At 43.3% G+C, this 21,512-nt stretch overlaps 2 protein-coding genes across 4 annotated transcripts in view; both read left to right on the top strand.

The window, feature by feature from the left end:
- The window catches only part of tulp4a (TUB like protein 4a), a 33,926-nt gene extending 21,610 nt beyond the window's left edge, over positions 1–12,316 (top strand). The window contains exons 6-14 of one of the 2 annotated variants that reach the window (XM_042095204.1): positions 2,769–2,876; positions 2,980–3,146; positions 3,430–3,654; positions 3,927–4,161; positions 4,436–4,580; positions 4,929–5,073; positions 5,231–5,324; positions 5,452–9,038; positions 9,178–12,316. In XM_042095204.1, the coding sequence (XP_041951138.1) occupies positions 2,769–2,876; positions 2,980–3,146; positions 3,430–3,654; positions 3,927–4,161; positions 4,436–4,580; positions 4,929–5,073; positions 5,231–5,324; positions 5,452–9,038; positions 9,178–9,294 (4,823 nt within the window). In that variant the 3' untranslated portion in view covers positions 9,295–12,316. Of the gene's footprint in view, positions 1–2,768; positions 2,877–2,979; positions 3,147–3,429; positions 3,655–3,926; positions 4,195–4,435; positions 4,581–4,928; positions 5,074–5,230; positions 5,325–5,451; positions 9,039–9,177 lie in introns of both variants that reach the window. The other variant, XM_042095203.1, reaches the window with a different exon arrangement.
- Positions 12,317–12,876: 560 nt separating this feature from the next.
- tmem181 (transmembrane protein 181) lies at positions 12,877–21,429 on the top strand. 2 transcript variants are annotated; one of them, XM_042095741.1, is made up of 17 exons: positions 12,877–13,138; positions 14,618–14,721; positions 14,896–14,960; positions 15,112–15,202; positions 15,389–15,507; positions 16,657–16,785; positions 16,939–17,019; positions 17,372–17,471; positions 17,681–17,811; positions 17,987–18,078; positions 18,189–18,246; positions 18,391–18,493; positions 18,593–18,644; positions 18,788–18,870; positions 19,098–19,187; positions 19,297–19,363; positions 19,502–21,429. In XM_042095741.1, the coding sequence occupies exons 1-17, from the start codon at positions 13,008–13,010 to the stop codon at positions 19,584–19,586; spliced, it is 1,581 nt and encodes a 526-aa protein (XP_041951675.1). In that variant the 5' UTR covers positions 12,877–13,007; the 3' UTR covers positions 19,587–21,429. The 2 variants fall into 2 exon arrangements, with proteins under 2 accessions (XP_041951675.1, XP_041951676.1); XM_042095742.1 differs by lacking the exon at positions 12,877–13,138 and adding an exon at positions 13,861–14,005.
- Positions 21,430–21,512: the final 83 nt, after the last annotated feature.

The raw sequence follows: 21,512 nt of genomic DNA, 5'->3' as shown, positions 1-21,512 counted from the left end.
CAGGACAAAAGTGCACATGTGGCGTTTAGGTGACCGCCACTAAAAGGCCCCTGCTGTTGGCCAGCTGGTAGTAGCCAGAATCATGAACGTCACCAGTGGCGTAACTATAGTAGGTGCAGCAAGTGCAGTCGCACCAGGGCCCGTGACCTCCCGGGGCCCGTCGCTACCCCCGCCCTGCCTCCTTTTTTTAAAATTTTTTTTTAGAACTTCACCATTAAGAATCAAACTATCAAATAAAAACGTCTAAATCAAATTACCATCTTTCTTTGTCGTCATACTGTTTCGCCAGAGTATCTTTCTTTCTGCTGAGATGCAGCAAGGATTTCTGGGTAGGCTAAGTGATTTGTTGTGATTTTTTGAATGGATGGTGGCTGCACATTTCAGTCATCGTTCTGACCAAAAGAGAGATACTTCAAAGTGCAGGTATTTAATGCAACTCTGGACATCATAATCAGTCAGCTCTCCCAAAGATTTGCAAGTATGCGGGAAACTTGTCATGTGTTTGAGTCTTTACGTCCTATGACCCTTCAACTCGCAGGTGATTATGAACTGCTTGAAAAGGCAAGACGTTTGTCAGACCATTATAGCAGGGACATTGCACCAACATTCCCAACACAACTCCTCTCATTCAGGTCTTGCTTTAAAGCAGAGATTTCACAGAAGTCATCTATTTTTCAACTTGCCAAAATGCTGGTGGTAGATTATGACAGTGTAACATCCACATTCGGGAAGTGTGTACTGCTCTCATGTTGTTTCTGACATTGCCTGTGACTGTGGCAACAGCTGAGCGATCTTTTTCCAAACTCAAACTTATTAAGACCTACCTAAGGAGCAGCATGGGGCAGGAGAGGCTCAGTGGGTTAGCTATCCTGTCCATTGAAAATACGAGAGCCAGAGCATTAAATATTGGGAACATCGTTGACGATTTTGCACAACGAAAGGCTCGTAAGATGGCCTTCTTCTAATGGCCTAATTCACGCATATTGGGGAGTGTATGCATTTGAATGATTTTATTTGGTTCCTGCACGGTTAAATAAGTTGGGCTACATTTAAGTTTTGTTTCTGCGCAGTGCGAGTTTATAAGCAAGCAATCTACGCTTGCAGTTTCAGCAGAGGGTTGAAGAGGCGCATTGAGCGCATTAAGTGTTCCCATAATTCCATGCGAGTTGATGATGATGCAGTAATATTAGATTACCCTGGCCTGCAGGCTGTTAATAAAATTATTTTTAATGTTTTCACATGTAATGGATCCTATGTAGTCGTGTGTTTTTTTTTTTATTTGAAATTGTAATCTGTAACTACTTCGGTGCCTCAGGCCCTTTGCATAAACAATTGAAGTCACCCTTAATGTGTATTGCATGTATCAGAGCTAATTCATCCTGGGCTAAAGTATGTTGGTATGGGGCCCGCGTAGCACTCTCACACCTTGGCCCACCATTGGTTTGTTACGCCACTGAACGTCACGGCCATCATGCTGGGCTTGCGTCACCACATGCTCTTTGCCATTACTTCAGCTACTGATTCCATAAACTACTCCAAAAAGTAAAGACTGTATGTGCATCCTTGTCTTTTTGGGTGAAGTGTGCTTGAGAGTCCGGTGTTGTGGTGCTGTAATCAGGATGGATGACTGGCAGAAGACTGTTACCAGGGTTACCAGCACCATTACTTTAGGTACAGGTTCCATAAACTTCTCCAAAAAGTATCATTCCCTGTTACTATGGCTACATAATCCATACATTAGCAAATAAATAGAAGGTTTATGTCTCTCCTCCTCCACCCTAATAGTTAGTTTAACTTGGCCTTGGCACCCCTCTTTTCATGTGAAGTCAGAGGGTGGTATGAATAGGCAATGTGATTTGCAGAATGGTTTTCTTATAGTTTGGCATACTCTTTTGTGTGTGTGTGTGGGGGGGGGGGGGGGTCTCACGTGTGTGTGTGTGTGTGTGTGTGTGTGTGTGTGTGTGTGTGTGTTTGGGGGGTGTGGATGCTCTTTACATTCTCCTGCGTAGGGGGCGATTCCCCATAGAAAAACACCTGATGTCGTCTGTCTTACAGAGAAGAGCAAGAGCCTGAGAAGAGAAAGTCACCCCCCCCGCAATGTGCAATGTGTCAGATTGCTCAAACAGAGTCCTGTAACCTGACAATTAAATGTTTCTGTCAGACAGGGAGTGTACACAATTCTAGGGAATTTGATAAAGTATGATGAGGTTTTGCTGTTATCTGTGAGTAAGTCTCCTGACTATGAAGCATGATCCGAGTGGACATGGTTAATCTAAGCAACGAAAGCCCAAGGTTAGAGTTGGAGCTCTGAGTATGAGTTAAGAGTTACAGTAATTTATTTTTCTTTGTATAACATTTTGCAATGTTGAGGTGTGGCAAACTGCTGGTGACTAAAGCACTTCATGAGAAAGCTCTGATGACTTTTCCTCTTAAGAATACATGATTTGATTACACATAGCATAAAACTTTTTAGCAATGCTGCAGGGCAATCACATGACCGGTTCCTAGAGTTATGGGAATGGGATTTTGGTTTGGGTGGGTAATTTGGATGGTAATGACCAATGTCCTGCTAATGGTTTTAAAATCTTCAGGTTAAAAAAAATAATATTTCCACCGTCTTTTTGCCGTTGTTCTGGCTGAGGTGTTTGGTATTGTTGAGAATTGCTTTAAAACTTAAACTGTTTACCATGTTGTTAGTCGCTTTGGTTAAAAATGCGTCAGCAAAATGTAAAGCAATGTAATGGTTCCTGGTCTTGTTCTTTGTGTAGTGCACAGCCTGCGGCCGCTGCTAACGGTCTGCTTCACCTCGGGAGACATCAACCTGATGAATAACTATGACGACCTCTCTCCCATACACATCCGCTCAGGGCTAAAAGGTGAGAACTCCTGCACTAACATTTGTGGTCTAAAAATGGAGATCAACATAGAACTGACTATACAACTGAGTGTGTGTGTGTGTGTGTGTGTGCTCCCTTGCAGATGTCGTGGTACAGTGGTGCTCTCAAGGTGACCTGCTGGCTGTGGCTGGGATGGAGAGACACGTAGTGTCTTCTGACCCCGCCTGCGCTCCCTCGGCAAGGAACGCCACAGTAAAATTCTACAACGTCCGCGGGGAGCACGTCTACACCCTGGACACACCTGCACAGGTGAATGAGTCTCGTGTGTCACTGAAGACTGTCATAGCCATTAGTAATACCTAGTGGTTCGCTTGGATAGGATTAATTGTGCAATGGTGTGTGTGAGCTTATCACTTTGTAAGTGGTTGTAAAATGCCTAAAAGCAATGCGAAATTTGTATAGCTTTGATCAGTTTTGATTAGAATAATGTTAAATATAATTGTGTGTATAATTGTGTAACTTGTTATAAAATTATGTATGTAATGTATATGTTTGTGTGTTTATGTGTATGTTTTTGTTTGTTTGCGCTCAGCGCCCCATCACCACGCTGTGCTGGGGCCACCGTGACTCGCGCCTGTTCCTGGCGTGTGGGCCAGCGCTGTACGTGGTGCGTGTGGAGCACCGTGTGGCCAGCCTGCAGCTGCTGTGCCAGCAGGGCATCGCCAGCGCCGTGCGTGAGGAGAAGGACGTGGCCAAGCTCACCATGCCCTCCCGCCTCGGAACCTACGTCACCACCGCCTTTGCACCCACCATCAAGGTACGTGTGCCTGAGAGGGGTGGCTGTGGTGTATCTGTCACTGGTTACATCCTCTTCCTGCTTCCTTCCTTCATTTATATGACGTTGCAAAATAATTGCAAAAGAAATCCTCTAAAGGACTTCCATGGAACACCCTCATTCAGCTATATATTAATATATTTTAACGAAGGATAATCTAATGGAATTTATTCAGTAATGCAGCAATTGAGTTCACTTTTCTCTGCACTTGATCAGTCTGAAGTTCACATGACTCATGATGTGTGTCCACTCAGCCCCCTATTCCCGATCCCAACAACATGCGGGACTTTGTCAGCTACCCCACGTCCGGGAACGAGCGCCTGCACTGCACCATGAAGCGCACGGAGGACAACCCCGAGGTGGGGGGACCCTGCTACACCCTCTACCTGGAGTATCTAGGCGGCCTCGTGCCCATCCTCAAGGGCCGCAGGATCAGCAAGCTCCGTCCGGAATTCGTCATCATGGACCCCAAGACCGATGGGAAGACCGGTGGGTGTTGTGTGGAACATGGGTGCAAGAGAGGTCAGAATAAAGTGGGAATGCTTCACTATTTGTTTTTATTCCTTATCCACTTGTGCAATGAAATTCCAATTTAGTGGAATCTAGTGATTTAATGAAAGTTATCTTTAAATGGGTAAGATTAGTCTAGGTGACTATGATAAGAATAATATCATGGAAATATATTGATGAAAACGAATCAAGGTTGAGTTGCTATCTTTACCATGGCAGTGGTTTGACTTTGGCTCTGTGTTCTTTCATTCAGATGAAGTCTATGGAAACACTTTGATCTCCTCCATGATTGACAGCTGCAACTGTTCCGACTCCAGTGACATTGAGCTTAGTGATGACTGGGTGGGCAAGAAATCACCAAAGATATCCAGGGGAAGCAAGTCACCCAAACTACCGCGGTACTAAAGTCTCCTGCCTGTTTACTCACACTTGTGCTCTTTTTTTCACATTTTCACGTTTTCTTTTTAAAGGCAGTGTGAAGAACAAGCTAAAATCATGCAATTGTGCATCAATAGCAAATCGGGCAAAAGCAATTGTGATTTTCTGTGTCTTAAAACCTTTTCCAACCTTCATTTTGCTATTTCATTTCAAATTATGTTATGTTGTTTGTTGTCCTACGTATGTTGAACTTTTATGTCGTAGGTAGTACAAGTAGGTATTCTGCATGCCTGTTGCACCTTGATTTCAACCTCTTTTTCCGTCTACTACCTTCTCTGTAGAGACTTAGTGTGTCCCTTTACCAACAGGATCAATATAGATCCCCGAAAGTCCCCAAAGCTCTCCCGTGCCACACAGGAAATATCACGATCACCACGGTTACCAATCCGGAAACCCTCCATTGGTTCTCCGAGCCTGACCCGCAGAGAGTTTCCACTTGATGACATCACACAGGTACCCGTAGCTGTGAATGGACTTTGTTACATCGCAGTGTCTCAGCTTAAAGACAGATTTCATTGTGGTTACTGAGGTGTGGTTAAAGAGCAATACCAAAATATTTGTTTGGAAGTGTTTTTGACTGTTAATAACTGGTGATTATTTGTTTCTTCAGCATAATTACCTTGCTCAGGTGACATCTAATATATGGGGAACCAAGTTCAAAATTGTTGGGCTTGCCACTTTCTTGCCAACAAATCTTGGCGCAGGTAAAATTCCTACCAAAGAGTGATTCCGTCCGTTATGTCATGAATCTTCAGGATATCAGTTGCCTTTGTTGGGAATCATAACAATGTATTTTCTTCTTTGTGGTTTTGCCACCCTGTCCTGGTCCAGTCATCTACAAGACAAGCCTGCTTCATCTTCAACCTCGTCAAATGACCATCTACCTGCCTGAGGTGAGAAAGATCTCCATGGACTACATCAATCTGCCAGTGTTCAGCCCCAACGTCTTCAGCGAGGATGAGGATGACCTCCCTGTTACCGGGCCCTCAGGAGTGGCTGACGACAACCCTCCTTGCACTGTTAATATCCCCATTGCCCCCATTCACAGCCCTGCTCAAGCCATGTCTCCAACCCAAAGCATTGGGCTGGTTCAGTCACTCTTAGCCAATCAGAATGTCCAGTTGGACATCCTGACCAATCCTATGGCCACTGCAGCAGCAGTGGCGGCGGCAGCAGCAGCATCTGATCAAGGCCAGGATTCTGTGCTGACGGCTCAGTACACTGTTCCCACCAGATACTCCAGCCCTGGTCAGGTGATCTTTGGGGGGCTGGAGGTCGGAAGGCTTCTGGTCGGTCCAGCGCTGTCTCATCAGCAGCAACAGCAACAACAACAGCAGCAACAACAACAGCAACAACAGCAGCAGCACCACCACCAACTTCAACCGCATCAAATTCAACAACTTCAGCAGCTACAACAGCAACAACAACAGCAACAGCAGCAGCAGCAACAACATCAACAATTACAGCAGCAACTTCAGCAGCAACAGCAACACCAACATCAGATGCTTCAGCATCAACAAATGCAGCAGCATCTCCATCAAATGCAACAACAGCAGCAAATACAGCAGCAACAACAGATACAGCAATTACAGCAGCTGCAACAGCATCAACAACAACTACAACAGCATCAACAGATGCAGCAGCAACAGATGCAGCAGCAACAACTGCAGCAACATCAGCAGCAGATTCAGCAGCAACAACTCCAGCAGCAGCTACAACAACAAATGCAGCAACAGCAACTACAACAGCAACATCAACAGATGCAGCAACAGCAGCAGCAGCAGCTACAACAACAGCAACAGATTCAGCAGCAGCTACAACAGCAGCAGCAGCAACACCAACAGATGCAGCAACAGCAGCTTCAGCAACAACAACAGCAGCAGCTGCAGCAGCACCCCATTCAGATCCAGATCCCACCTAACCCCCTACCTCAGGGCCAGTCTCCCGGTCCACTCCTTCAGCTCCAACAGGCGATGCTACAGGTGCCTCACTCTCCCAGTGACCACGCGGCTGTCGAACGAGTGGAGCACGAGCACCTGTTGAAGATCAAACCCACACGCTCCACTCCTCAGCTGGCTGAAGGTGATGCTGTGGTCTTCAGTGCTCCCTTAGAGCTCAGCAAAATGAACCCGCCTCCCCCTTACCCGGGGACGGTGGCGGCCGCAGTCGCGGCGGCTGCAGCTGCTGCCTCGGCCGCCTCGGCTGCCGGGTCGGCCGTCTCTGGCGGGGCAGGGGGGGTGAGTGGAACGCCGCCCCCAGTGGACTTGTGCCTGAAGAAAGGGGAGTTCACGCTGTACCCTCCCGGTGCCCAGGGGGTGCAGTACCCAACGCCGCTGGGCTACGAGAGGATCACAACGTTTGACAGCAGTGGAAACGTAGAGGAGGTTTGCCGCCCGCGCACGCGGCTCGTGTGCAACCAAAATGTTTACACTCTGCAGGGCCCAGGAAGCTCTGCCACCCTCAGGGTCACTTCTTCCTCCGCTTCGGCCGCGTCCGCCGACGGCAAGAAAGTGCAACTCCCGTACGCGTCCGCCACCCTCAATCGCCTCACTGTGCCCAGATACTCCATACCAAGCGGAGACCCACCCCCTTACCCAGATCCGGCGAATCAAACAAACTCAGGGCGGACCCCAGGCCAGAGGCTCGACAGCAGCCTCATCCACGCCACCTTGCGGAGGAACAGCCGCGAGGCTGCACTCAAAGTGTCCCAGATGTTGGATCCTCAGCGCACTCTCCCCACCAAAGCAAAAGCTAGCAGCTCGCTCACAGCCACTTACCAGCAACGCGTACCCACGGCGCTTTACACGTGTAGCCAGTGCAGCAGTAACAACAACGTGAGTGGGGCCGCCGGTAGTAGCAACGGAATTGCTGGCGGCACCATCATCCGACAGGACTTTCCGCCCACAGGAAGTGGTGCGCCACACAGCACCGTCATAGTGCATTCGAACAGCGCCTCGCCCCTCCCTTCTCAGTCGTCTTACAACCTGCTGAGTTTGGATGGGAGTAGCAGCAGTGGTGGTGCGACGGGTGGCGGGAGTGGCGTTGGTCGAGACAGGGCGGACTACGTGAACACTGCCTTCACGGAGGACGAGGCACTGAGTCAGTCACTGAGGCACCTGGCGGTGGGTACCGAAGTGGGTACGCTGACTGTCAAACGTCCGCCCCCGTACCAGTGGGACCCGTCGGCCACCGAGGAGATCTGGATCCCACAGGAGAGGACCACCACACTGGCTCCTTCGCCTGGCCCACCGGGCCCGCATAAGCCACCTCCCCTCATTCTCAGCCCTGCCCAACACCTTGACGTGTCTCGGGTGCCCTTCGTTCTCTCCCCTAAGTCTCCCACCTCCCCAAATGCCGCCTCTTTCCAGTTGGCAGGGGGATATCCGATCACTTTGCCCTACTCGACAGCTACAGGTTACAGTGGGGCTCAGCTTCAGGCCATGCAGGCATCCCCACGGCCTTGCTCCCCCAAAGAAGTGGTAGCCCCTGTGCCCTTTTCCCAGCAAGACCCACCACTGGTGTTGTCGCCAGGCTATGCACAAAATCTTGCCAGTCTGGCCTGCTGCCCGCTACCCCCGATGTATCCTAGCGCAAACTCTTGCGCAGGAGTCCCCATGACCCCCATTGCCTTGCACCCATGGGGCACCTACAACCCGTGCCCACCCATGTCGAGCCCAGCAGGGACCCTCCCTCCAAAAGCCTCTCATATGGTAATGGAGAAGCAGGTTCTCTCCCCTCCTCCACCGCCACCCCCATCCCAAACCGCGGACCTGCAAGGGCACCTCGGATCCTCTGAGGCTTCTGCCGAGACTGGTGAAGGTTTCCAGGAGGTGCTGTCGCTCAACGAGAGCCCTGTGCCGCAGCGAGCCGACAAATTCGGCAAGAAGAGTCGCAAGAGGCTGGACAACGGTCGCGCCGACGAGACGAACGTTCCGGCCATCACAGAAGGCGGCAGCAAGTCCAAGAAAGATGGAGGCCGGGCCCTCGGCGACTTCAACTCCCTCATCTCGAGTCCCAGGCTGGGTGGGCGGGACAAAAAGAAGCCCAAGGGCCAAAAGGAGCAATTGAAGGCGAAAAAGCTGAGCAAAGCCACCACGAACGAGTTCCAGGACAGCTCGGAGAGCGAACCAGAGCTCTTCATTAGTGGCGACGAACTTCTGAACCAGAGCCAGAACAGCAAGAAGGGCTGGAAGACCAAGAGGAGCCTGAGAGCAGGGGCCTGCGAGCTGGATGAGATTAAGTGCCGCAAGGCCAACGAAAAGGAGGACCGCAGCCTGGGGAGCCAAGGCTTCGTCTATGTTATGGCCAACAAGCAGCCACTGTGGAACGAGGCCACACAGGTCTACCAGCTGGATTTTGGCGGGAGAGTTACTCAGGAGTCGGCAAAGAACTTTCAGATTGAGCTTGAGGGGAGACAGGTAAGACACTCTTATTTGAAAGAAGATATTTTAATAAAATAAATACTGTTTTCATCTGCAAGGATCTTGTAAAAAAAGTAGGCAGAGCTGAGTAAAACTCAGTTTTTTGTTGTTAATACAACTTTGTGTCTCTGTACAGGTTATGCAATTTGGAAGGATTGATGGGAACGCTTACATACTGGACTTTCAGTATCCGTTCTCTGCTGTGCAAGCTTTTGCAGTGGCCCTGGCCAACGTCACCCAGAGACTGAAGTGATCAGCTTGTCTCCCTCTCTCTGTGGTTTTATAAGAAGAGTTTCTGTTGTGGGACAGTTCTTAACTTGAGTTGAGTTTGATTAGCAATCGGTTACAATGTGTCCGAGGAAGCCCACCACAAAGAGCTCTGGAAAAGCCTCCACCAGAATAGGGGAAGCTGAAAACGGCGCCCCCTGGAGGAAGAGAGTGGCTCTTCAGACTGGCAGGAGATGTCTGCTCGTCTGGAGACAAGGAGCTCGGTGTTCTGCTGTTGTAATACAAACCAACACTCCTGGTTTATAGAGGCTAAGAGAAACGACACCCCTGTCCCCGAACAGACTGCCTTACATGAACTTTACTCTCTTGATGAAATGGTCACATCTCAGAGTTCTTTTTGTTTTGTGCTTGTGTCTGTCCAATTTTAAAAGTAAGCAACAGTAATACTTGAAACCTTTTTGCTTTCTGGAAAATGGCCATGATTTTCCAGACTATAGAGGTACTACTGGGCACTGAAATCAATTGCTGTAAGTTGTGTAAGTGATATTGTGTGTAAGGAACAGTACATTTACACAAAATATCTACATCTGTTGAACTCAGAGTAAGTGAGGGTTTGTCTCTTGAACTAAGTCATAAATCCCCTTTAGTCATTTGATTGGTTTTCCACTGGTGGCGCGTTTTGTGATCGGTCAAATGAAAGATTATCACTTGATTTAAAATGGGACTGAATGAGCTATGTATGAAATGTTCTGGTATGTATGGTTTGGTAAAGGCAAAAAAACTGCAGCAATCACATTTCAGGGTGATTTTTGTTGTTGTTTTTTTTTTTTTTGTTTCACACCATATCCTTTACATAATACTTGTTCATTTGTGCCCCCGTCTATGTTGGATAATATTATTTCTCCTAATTATTATAACCTATATAACACTTTGTGTTCATCACTATCAGCATTATAATTGTAATTGTATATATTTATGTAGGTGTGTCAAACAATGTTGTTGTACCTTGTTTACACCACCTTTGTAGATGTTTTGTTTTGGGCATCAGTTACTGAGACTGAAAATGGCACACTAAATCTGAGTATTCAAAATTCTCAAAAGTAAAATAAAAAATGGCGCGTTATTAGCCATGACCCATCACTTCTATGAAGTGAGTTGTGCAGGTAAAGCTAATGCCTGGTTTAAGCAAGGTACAATGGATATTTTTCTATGTCTCATAAATGTCATTTCATGTGTGTTTTTTTTAATTATAACAAATTTGTCATAAACTTCATGCATTACAATGTAGACCCCTCATAGAAACAACAACAAGCTGTATGTGTCCAACACCCTGAAATAAGTGCTTCTTTGTGCAAGTACACTGACTGACAACTAGACATAGTAGCCTTATGTTCAGTGGAGGTGTTGAGTCAAGTGCATGAAGCCTCTATGAAGGATCTTATAATCTGATTGCATATTTGTTGAGTAAGTCAAGTGGACTGGCATTGTGCTATGAGATGTGGTAGCCTGCTGGTTACTGCGAGCAGGTTTGAACTGACATGGTGTGATAACCATGAAAGGTTTCAGTATTATGAGCAGGTGACCTGATTGGCCTGCTTTTGCACAGTGGGATTTCTGGTTTGTATACCATAACTCCACTGTGTGTGTGTGTGTGTGTGTGTTTGTCTTTCTCTTTGTGTGTTTTTTTGTATGGATATAATTGTTGCCATCCGCATATGAAGTCTAGATTGCAATATATGATTCAGTTATTAGTACAGTTATTTTTACATTTTTGCTCTTTAATACCTCCAAACCTAAAAAAGTCTGTGTGCCAAAGCTTAATGCTGTTAGATGGGACCAGGTGACTGTTTCCTCTCTTTGTCGCTCTTGTACCGTTTTGCTCTTTTGGTCTAACCCCTCCTCTACTTTTCAATCTCATAGAGCAGTCATTGAGTTGAATGATTCAGCTCTTACTTGTCTATTAATTAAACCACAAGAGCTTGTTTAAATTTTCTTAAGGTAATTCATGCATTCATTATGTGTATGAAGGTAATGATGGTGTCATATAGATGTAATGCCAGGAAAATGTGTCTTTGGTGTGCATTAAATGGAAGCATGACTGTTTTGAGAATGACAAAAAAAATGTTATTGAGTTGAGAAGCCAAAATGGAACACGCTCATAAATTCTTTTGTGTTATTTTTGTTTGTGCAATATTTTGAAAGATCCCATCTTTTAATGTTAATGTTTTCCTGAGAAACTTGCACACATTTATTGTAGTGCAGGGTGGGGGTAAAATGAAATGGCGTATCATGCAGTGCTGGTTTGTAATTTTTTTTTATTTATACTAAGGACATTTTACTCCCATTGCTGTATATAAGTTATGTAGATGTTGCTGAGCATTTCTTTGTATTGAGAAGATTTGTTACTGTCGTGTTTGTAAAGGGGGATAGAGGTGCTGTGTTTCAGAATGGCTGTGGGCTACAGAAGGGAATGAGTTTTTATATGTTAATAGAGTATAGTCAAGTGCAGTATAGGTCGCGTATCATGTCAGATGTGTTTGTGTACAGTTGTGAAGTCAACCGATTTCAACACAGATGAATCTGTTAAGTACATGTTCTTCTCATTATCTTCCCATGCTAGATATGAGGTTTATTTGTCAATGAGATGCACGTTTCTGTTTCTTTTTGTTTTCGCTCATCTGTTCATGCAAGGAGACATCACATTTTCCATTCTGATATGGTGTAACACTCGGTCTTCTGTATGTGCTAATTCCAACACTTGAGGAGAATGATCTTAAACTCCTGATGAATGGTTGAGATTAACTGTATGGGAAGGTGTAGCATTTTTGAAAAGTGTTTAACTGAACAGATATGCTTTGTACACATAGTTGTAGGCAACGATGATAAAAAAAAAAAAAGAAATACTTGAAAAAAATGGGAGACTAATTTGGTGACTGAATGTTTTGTGGAAGGTAGCAAGGCATGCCATGTAAATTATTTTACACTGTATATGTCACTCATTTCAAAACTTTGTGCTGGTTTGGAAGAAATAAAATGGATGGATTGGCTTCTTGTGTAATGAATTAATTATGTTCCTGCTGGCATGTGTGTATATTCTAATTCTTATTATTTTAATTAATTAACTAATCTAATTATTAATTATATTAACCATGCAATAGCAATAGATAACAATACAATGCAATATAAATGGATACATGTAACAGAAACGGCAGTAAGAGGTGCATGTTCATGAATGTGTTGTGAATTAAACTCTGGTATGGGAATAGAAGCTGTCCCTGAAAGTCATGGTGAATGTGGGGATAGCCCCGAGCCATTTACCAGAGGGTAGCAAGAAGAGACGTGCCAGTGCAGTGTGGCTAGTTTGGCTGTCTGTCATGTTGCGACTTGTTTTCCTGAGGCAGCGTGTGATGTAAATGTCCTAAACTGCGGGACAGTATCCTGAATATATTCCTACGTGTGGGCATAGTATGCTATCGTATCTTAATTGAAGCTTTTTTAGACTGACACGAATTTACGGTAGCCTACTCAGTGTATGAAATTAATGACGACATCAGCTGTGTACAAATAGCGGTCGTCTCTATCCAAGGTGCTGAAATCACGTGGCACTCGCATCCAGTTGCCTGTCGTTACGGATTGCTTCCATGCAAACCTTACGCATGAAGACTGATGTATCAGTTAACTAGCCTCGCTGCGAAATAGAGGAAGGCTTGTTTCACTTGTCACCATTTATGGATAGTCATGGACACCGACTACACCAACTTTGAGAATCCGCTTTACAGCGACTTCAAATATTTCTGCAAGAAGATACAGGAGGCCTATAATGAACTAATGGAAGACATAACTCCGTACAGAGATGATCGGTTCTACAGGTAGGTCATATACGGGTGATGGAGTATTTTAATGATCTCTCAGTGAATCGAGATATACATTAAACCATCAAAAGACCGGAATTGTCCATGTAGGCCTACTGTTGGGCTTGTCTTTTCTCGAATAAATAGGCCTGTTATGTTAGCAACATGTAATCTGCAACCATGGCGATGTGGTCAACATGGCGGCACAGTTATTTCGTGAAATTACATATAGCCTAGACCGTAGTTTCTTTTACTGTCTATGCCGTAGTTAGGTCTGGGTTAGGTTACGTAGCCTGTTGGCTGACTAGGTCCAGGTGAAATTGGTCAATGTTTGCATTTCCCTTACCACTGCTACAAGTCTTCTCATTATCTTCTACTTCTTAGCAACCTAGGCAGATGGTCTACATTTTTGTGAACGTATTATGTACTTGTGCACCTTTGAAAACTCGTAGCTCGACAGGTTTGTAATGGTTCATGGCTCGAGTCTTTTGACATTTTCAGTGCTTTTTCAGTTAGATAGTAGGCCTAACCTACAGACTGCGCGTTATTGAACTGTTCAGTCTGATTAACATAGTCACGTCGTGCTATCAACTTCACATGGCCACTTTTTTTTTTTAGTTTTACCGTTAATTCATCGTTTTTTTTTAATTCACCGTTAAATAGTTTATAATCCAATGATGTAGGCCTATGAACGCACCCAGGGTTCTTCTCGGTTCTTCTCCTCCCTTTGCGAATATCACGTGACTTGGTCTCAGACCAGAATAATGACGTAGTTATCGCTTATTTTGTCGCATAGTCTGATGTATACGGATGTGTCTAGAAGTGATTTGCAGCTGTCGAAAAAAAAACATTTCGCCCTGCCGGCGAAGTTTACCAAATGGATATGTAAGTAAAAAGTATTTTTTCTTACTCGGGGCCTTGTCTTGCTAAACATTTAAGGCCTATAACGGCACATCTGTTAACTTACAGATGTGCTAACGTTGTGCTAAAGAAAACCTGCCTGCTCCGTGTGTAATCAGTGTCAAAAGGAAAGCTTGAAAAGTATTATTCTTGTTAATTTCCTAACGTTAATGTTACTGCTATTATGTAAAACACTGCCAGTAGTTTAGTGATGCTTGTCGTTTATATTTCTCATCGAGGCGCTGGCTGTTAACGTTAGCTAGCTAGTCTCAAAGTTATTTAGTTTGCGGTAACGTTAGTGCTAGCCTACAGGATGCATTAACAAGAAATGGAACAGCTGGTTAGCAGCTAATTTAGCGAAGCTAACGCAAACACAAACATTGCAAGTTGTTTCGTGTTTCAGCGATGCAACTCACATCACCTCATATTTCTGGATGCTAACGGTATCAGTAAAGCCAACGCATCATTAAAGCCATGTGTAGATTATGTGGGTTGTCTTATTATTTTCTTGAGTTTGTCAGTGTGTGCGTGTTTTCCGAATGATCCAGTGCACTGTTGCCTCACTGACTGTATTTCTCCGTCTCTCTCCTGTTTTAGGCTCGCCCCCATGCGGCTATACACACTCTCCAAGAGACATTTCGTGTTGGTTTTCGTGTTTTTCTTGATATGCTTTGGACTCACAGTCTTCATAGGAATAGCAGGTAGGTGGTGTCGGATGTAACACATCGTGCTACCCGGAAAAAATATGGATGTATGGCATTTTAAGTGTAAAGTAGTTGGTAATATATAATAAGTTTATACAATGTGGTTCAGAGCCAGTGTATTAGATAGTCAAGTTAATGGTATATTTGTTTGCCTTTATCAACCCCTTGTAGGCCCAAGAATCATAGAAGAGACAAAATACCCTGTTTTTACCAATGCAGCGACAAACGGTTCAAAGGTGAAACACTCTTATATTTCAAATCTGTACTTAAGGGTGACTGTATTGTCATTGGGCACAGAATGAGTGATGAGTGTGTGTCTGTGTGATTTGGCCTGTAGTAGTGGACAGGGAAAATTACTACTTAACATTCTAATGTCTCTTCTTTTAGACTGGGCCGTTTAGTTTATATTCCCCACCACTCTCCACATACAACCAACAGTTATGGCTAACCTGTTCCATCCAAGTGTCCCAGAGTGACGGTGAGCCCCCCCCCATTTGATTGTTAATGAATTTGGTATATGATTATGTGCACAAGTGCTGTATAATAAAAATAAATTTTCTTTCAGTCTGATGATGGCTCCTCTGTTGACCTTTCTGTGTATTATTATTATTATTATTATTATTATTATTATTATTATTATTTTTTTTTTTTTTTTTTGTTGTAGTGGCAGACTTTAAACAGCCTTTCCAGATCAATGTGCTGTTAAAAGGAGTCATGCAGGATGCCAGCGTGATGCATATCACTGATGACGTGCACCAGAGGTTACGCATGCTGCACTGTGCTGTGAGTGTGACTATTATAGGAAGTATGACTAATGTAGGGCTTTTAATCAAATTGCAAACTCATGCAATTAGCTAATCTGTTTTTAATGTAAGTGGTAATTAATCATACAGCTTGCAACTCTGTCCCAATGGTTAATCTTGTCATTTTTATGTTCATGTCATCCTCCTTGTGTGACAGACAGTGATGCTCACCAATCAGGATTGCTGTGCTCCTCATGCACTAGGCATGCCAAGTGGCCAAACTATTGTGACATTTAGAACACTGAACTGAAGCTTGACTTTCAAAACTTCTATCGCAAAATCAAATGGCAATCGCAATACCTGTTGAGGAAATTTTCACAATTAGATTTATTCCCCACATTTTTCAGCCCTAATATGAGGCATGCTTTTGTTAAGCAGGGATATGCTTGGTGACTCAACTTTAACCTTTGTATAGAGAGCTTTGAGTGGAATTTGAGAGATGTGTCCAGTTTGTCCATCTACATTTGCATTGGTTCTGCTAACCTTGTTGAGGGTGAATGGAAAGTAGAATAGATGTGCTTTATTCCCTGTTGAATTTTTGTCTAGAGTTTGTTTGAGTATGTTGAGAGATTTGAGTATAATCTGGACTTGGAAAGTCTTGAGAATGTAGAGTGGGAAAAGTTGAATTTCCATCTGTGCATTCGTTTGGAACATGGACACAGGTCCTTCGACACACACACTATTTCTCATGCACTCACTCACTCACTCACGCACACACACACACACACACTCTCCCTCATACACACACACACACACGGTGGCCTATATAGTCTACCTCTAGTAGACAGCTAAATATAAATGACGTAGGAGTTGCGTTTTTAACTTCAACTCCTGGGAAAAGTGTTGCTGCATCCTTAGGTTACAAGCTAAGAAAAGGAAGGCAAACATTTGCCCTGAGCAAAGTACTTGCAGTGACTAAGCATAACACTCATCATCCCAGAAGTATTAGTTATGGAAACAAAACCCTTTTTGATGTATGATTTAGCAGTCAGTGATTCATATTTCCTGAAGAATTTGCCCAGTATACCCCGTGATTTAGTGGTAAATAATGTGCCCTTCAAGCCCACATGAAGCTTCTGTGTGCCAGAATCCAGTAACTCACTAATGCTCCCTTGCTTGCCTTTTCTAGCCACAGAGAGGTTGTGATGAGATCATAGTAATGCACCTGGGCTACCTGAATTACACCCAGTACCAGGTGAACGTGGCTCTGAAAGGCCTGGAGAACCTCACGTATGGTATCCGAAATGTCACATTTATGGTAAGACCTGAGTCTGCTCATAAGAACCCATTATACTCTTGATGATGATCTGTGTTGCTTCTCAGTTGCCTTGGCTGATGCTGTTTTTTTATTTTTATTTTAAATCAGTTGCTTTTCTAGTTAAATTCTGTGTGTTTTGTGTGTGTCTCACAGTGGAAGAGGTACAACCCTTCCTTTTCACAAGGGGAAATCTGGTTTCGATTTGTGTTTGTCGTTTTGACCTTCATGGTAACGGTAAGGTTACAGGACATAACAATTTCAAATTTGTTAACCCATCATATTGATAGAGCAGAGAGAATATGTAGTTTGTGTTTATTACTTGGTTTCAATGTCTATACCACTACAGAACTTTCTGGAAGTCATACTCTCCGTGTTATTTGTGTGGATATACAAAGTCACACTGATAGATAGATAGATAGATAGATAGATAGATAGATAGATAGATAGATAGATAGATAGATAGATAGATAGATAGATAGATAGATAGATAGATAGATTATTGATCCCCAAGGGGAAATTCAAGATTCAAGAACTGTTGAACTATCATTCTAAAAGAAGCTCTTGTTTTGGACTCTTGGTTCCACAGTGCATGTTTGCCCACTCTTTAAGGAAGTTCTCCATGAGGGATTGGGGAATTGAGCAGAAGTGGATGTCCATTCTGTTGCCGTTGTTATTGCTTTATAATGGTGAGTCGGAATCTCACGCATTTAATGAAATCTGTGTAGCAGCTCATTTTCTCTCTCTTTCAAAATGTTATTACAGCATATTTAAACAGTGTCTGTCACTAGCCATACTAATGAAACGCCTATTTTTCCCCTCTTTGTCACTCTCTCCCGGTGTCATTCCCATGCTCCCCTGCTTGTATCTGTTGTTTTCCCGTTTTTGCTGAGGTCAGATCCCTTCTTCCCATTATCGTTCCTGGTGAACAGCTGGTTCCCCGGGACCCTGGATGCCTTTTTCCAGGCCCTATTCCTCTGTGCCCTGCTTCTCTTCTGGCTCTGTGTCTATCATGGCATACGTGTCCAGGTGGGTATTCTACCTGATCGCCCCCTATCCTTGTAGTATTTATTCAGCACGCCACCAGATGACCTGACCTAAACCCTATCTCTAGACATTTTACAACAGCTACCCATAATAGTGACCAGTACATTTGCCCTGCTTTCTTTATGTTCATCTTATTTTTTAAATTAATGTTTTGTAGGGTGAGAGAAAGTGCCTGACATTTTACCTGCCCAAAATGCTCATTGTTGGGCTAATCTGGCTGTCAGCTGTAACACTGGGTATCTGGCAAACGTAAGTCTGTTAAAATTAAGCCTTGTGCTGTGTGTATTTTTGGTTGGAGCTATCAGAAGTGATTGCCCAAATGAAGAAAAATATGAATTCGAGATGCTTCTGTTTTACAGGGTGAATGAACTGCAGGATCCCACATACCAATACAAAGTAGATATCGACAACTTCCAGGTAAAGCAGACCGGCTGAATGGATACTTAGTGCTTTGCCTTTCTTTGACCTTTTGATGTGTTTTTGTGTTTATTTCTGGGCATTAGCCACATAGAAAATTTGTGTCCTACATTGACTTTATAATTTCTATACATTTACTTACAGGGCATGAAGATTTTCTTCCTGTTGGTCGTGGTCCTTTATGTTCTCTACCTTGTGTTTCTGGTGGTCAGGGCGTGCTCAGAGCTGAAGCACATGCCTTACTCAGGTAAATTACCAGAGAGACTATATATATATATATATTACACACATTCTGTCAACACACACATACAAACGCACATTTAATGGCTCATCTTTATTTTCACAGATCTTCGTCTGAAGTTCCTGACTGCCCTGACGTTTGTTGTGCTGATGATTAGGTACACTCCTGTTGTTTGCTTTTGTTCTTCTCTTCTCCCTGTTTGTAACTATCTACTTAGTCAAACCGTTTTCTCCTGGTGAGAACAGAACTAATGGTAGTTTGGGCTAGTTGGTATCTAACAGTCCTTGTTCTCTCCACCAGCATGGCTATCCTCTACCTGAGGTTTGGAGCCAAAGCTCTGCAAGACAACTTTGTGGCTGAGCTGTCCACCCATTACCAGAACTATATCCTTTTTTTATTTCTGCTGTATGCATCCCTCACAACACCGAAGACATTTTCCTGTCAAAATATGTTGGTTGGGAAAACTTGATCTTAAACCACATCAGCGTTAAAAAGTGTTAAGGTTCTCATTACCTCTATTGCCATACATTTCTTACTCTGAATCTTGCTATAGCCAGCTTATGAAATTCTCTCTTGACCTCTACATTGTGTTCCTTAACACGTCCTGCACCTGCTGAGTTTTTATCCTTCTACGGATTACTCAACTTTTATTTGTACACATTAGCCTTTGTGTACTCTCCATCCAAGAATGCTATGTATGGTAAGTACTGGTTCACTGAAAAACATATGGTTGCATGTAATTCATATTTCAGCCATCTGACTGCTTTCTTTGGAGGGTGTGTTTGTTCAATTGTTCGTTGTACTTCCAGACTCCCAGCTGAAGGATAACCCTGCATTCTCCATGTTGAATGACTCTGAAGATGAGGTCATTTATGGGTAGGTTCTCACAATTTCAACATTTGAATAAGAATACATAATGTAGTTCTAATAATATACACGCTAAAGATGCAGTTTCAGTTGTGTGTTGCATTGTGTGCATTTCTGAGTGTTTACTTTTTTAAATTTGTTTTGAAGGAGCGACTATGAAGAGATGCCACTTCAAAATGGTCGTGCCATCAAAGCCACTTCGAAGTACCAAGATGAAAGTGACAGTGACTGATCCATTCTGTGGTTTCTCATGATTTTTGACTGACTATCTGACTGCACATCTGCAAAACCATACAGTGTAAATATAGTCTTTGAAAAGATTATAATATATAAATATATATTTTTAAACAAAGAAAACAAACAAGTTTTGTGTGAATGTAAGAAAACAAAACAACATGCTTAAGGAGTTTTTCCCTCCTTGTGGTATTGACGGAATGTAAACTTGCCACTTATTTTCAATTTATTGCTATCATGCTTACGGTTTTGATTTTACATTTTAACGGAACAGAAGTGCTAAAAACTAACGTCAACACTATACTAAAATAAATCAATGGGTTGAAGGGTTCTAAAGTATGGGTAATGTTGATGGCAATTTAAATGATCCTTTCTGAACTCTCATGCTTCTAATGTAATGGATCTGAACTCCAGAGGATGACTCCCCATACTGTACATATGTGCCAAAGACACTTCCAGCAATCTGTCAGTTACTCTCATGATAAACATCAGAGGGTTTGAAGAAGTCTTGTGTTTTTTCAGTTATGCCAGAATATCTAGTTATATCTGGATGTAAATTTGAATTAGCTTTTTGCCAGGAAGAACATTGTAAATCTATAATTTGGTGTAAATGTTTGTGTAAGTTTTGCCAATTCATTCCTTTTATATATGACTTTAAACAGGCTTATCTGTTCTACTGGGCTGAGGGGCGGAGTGGGGCTACTTCAGACATGTCAAATCTTCAGTAGTCTGTAGGCTACCCATCTCCCAACCTGCATGTCAGGTCATCGTTGTTCTTACCACGTTATTAGGCTACCAGAGCTGTGAGGAGAGGCCCAGGGAGTGAGAGAGGGTCTGCAATCACAGACCAGACTGCTGTAGGGCGCAGTGAAAAATTAATTTATACCAACAGATATCATGCCCTTTTTAAGTATTCACAGTAATCAGTCTGGCCTCAAAACGTTACCGGCTGGCCAGGAATTCTTCCAATTCTCAATCCGCCGCTAACTGGGCCTAACGTGTTTAAAGGGTTGACCGAATTATTTTATTTATTTTTTTAAATCTTGCCTGTGATGTCACATTCCAGATTTGTATGCACTTTTGATTTGAATGTTTTGTCCTTTTGTGTATATCAGGCTGTATGTGGGAACTCCTGCTTCTGCTGTAAGGTCTGTCTGCCCATTTCAGACTTTGTGATGTTTTATTGTGTATTTTTTATTTTCATATAGTACACCATCAGACCTCATCACTAACAGTGACCTGTTTGATGACGTTTATGAACACTGTTAATATGTAAGTAAAGACATGTAAACCACCAAATATTTTACTTTTCGTCACTATATACATTAACAGGGGTGTACTGGTAATGAAATCAGGCTTGTCGACTTCTCTGCTAACACCAGCCAGATAGCCTGCATTGAGGTATATAGGGAAAAACTTTATAGATTGTGTATCGATGGTTCTCAGTTGCTGGAGCCCACCAGGATTTGTCCCTGTATCCAAGATAACTGTAATGTATAGTGGTGTACTGGTTATCATAAAGTAGAAAATATAAATGAATACATTTTGGGAAAAAATGAACGTGCCTTCCTTTCCATTTTGCACAGTATTAGACCTCTGATCTGTCTGTAAGGTTCTTGGTTAAAACGAAAAACATTCTTCGTGTGGCTGTTTATCCATTTTCCCCATGGGTACGAAGGCTGCTAGTTAGGTGGCTTTAAGGAAATAAGGGATACTAATCACCAACTGAAAGGCTTATTCTTCTTAGTTTGTAAAATAAAATCACTTGTAAATATTCTGTGATGTCAAGTAGTCATTAAAGTTCAATATTAAAAAGCTTGCCTGAAAAGGCTTGTACTGAGGAGTGTGTGAACAAATTATTTTTTCTAACTACACATTTTGTGTATAAGTAGCTTCCAGTGTTGACTGTGCTACCACAAAGGGT

The sequence above is a fragment of the Alosa sapidissima genome, chromosome 6, assembly GCF_018492685.1.
Source record: "Alosa sapidissima isolate fAloSap1 chromosome 6, fAloSap1.pri, whole genome shotgun sequence".
Taxonomy (NCBI): Eukaryota; Metazoa; Chordata; class Actinopteri; order Clupeiformes; family Clupeidae; genus Alosa; species Alosa sapidissima.
Note: the sequence above shows the minus strand (reverse complement) of the source record. Positions and strands in the feature narration are given on the sequence as shown.

What these genes read in the sequence shown, in the direction of transcription:
- tmem181 (XM_042095741.1), top strand. Translation starts at nt 13,008, where the DNA reads ATGGACACCGACTACACCAACTTTGAGAATCCGCTTTACAGCGACTTC. An exon ending in GAAGCACATGCCTTACTCAG is followed by an intron (nt 18,494 to 18,592) that starts GTAAATTACCAG and finishes TTATTTTCACAG; the next exon opens with ATCTTCGTCTGAAGTTCCTG. An exon ending in ATCCAAGAATGCTATGTATG is followed by an intron (nt 19,188 to 19,296) that starts GTAAGTACTGGT and finishes TTGTACTTCCAG; the next exon opens with ACTCCCAGCTGAAGGATAAC.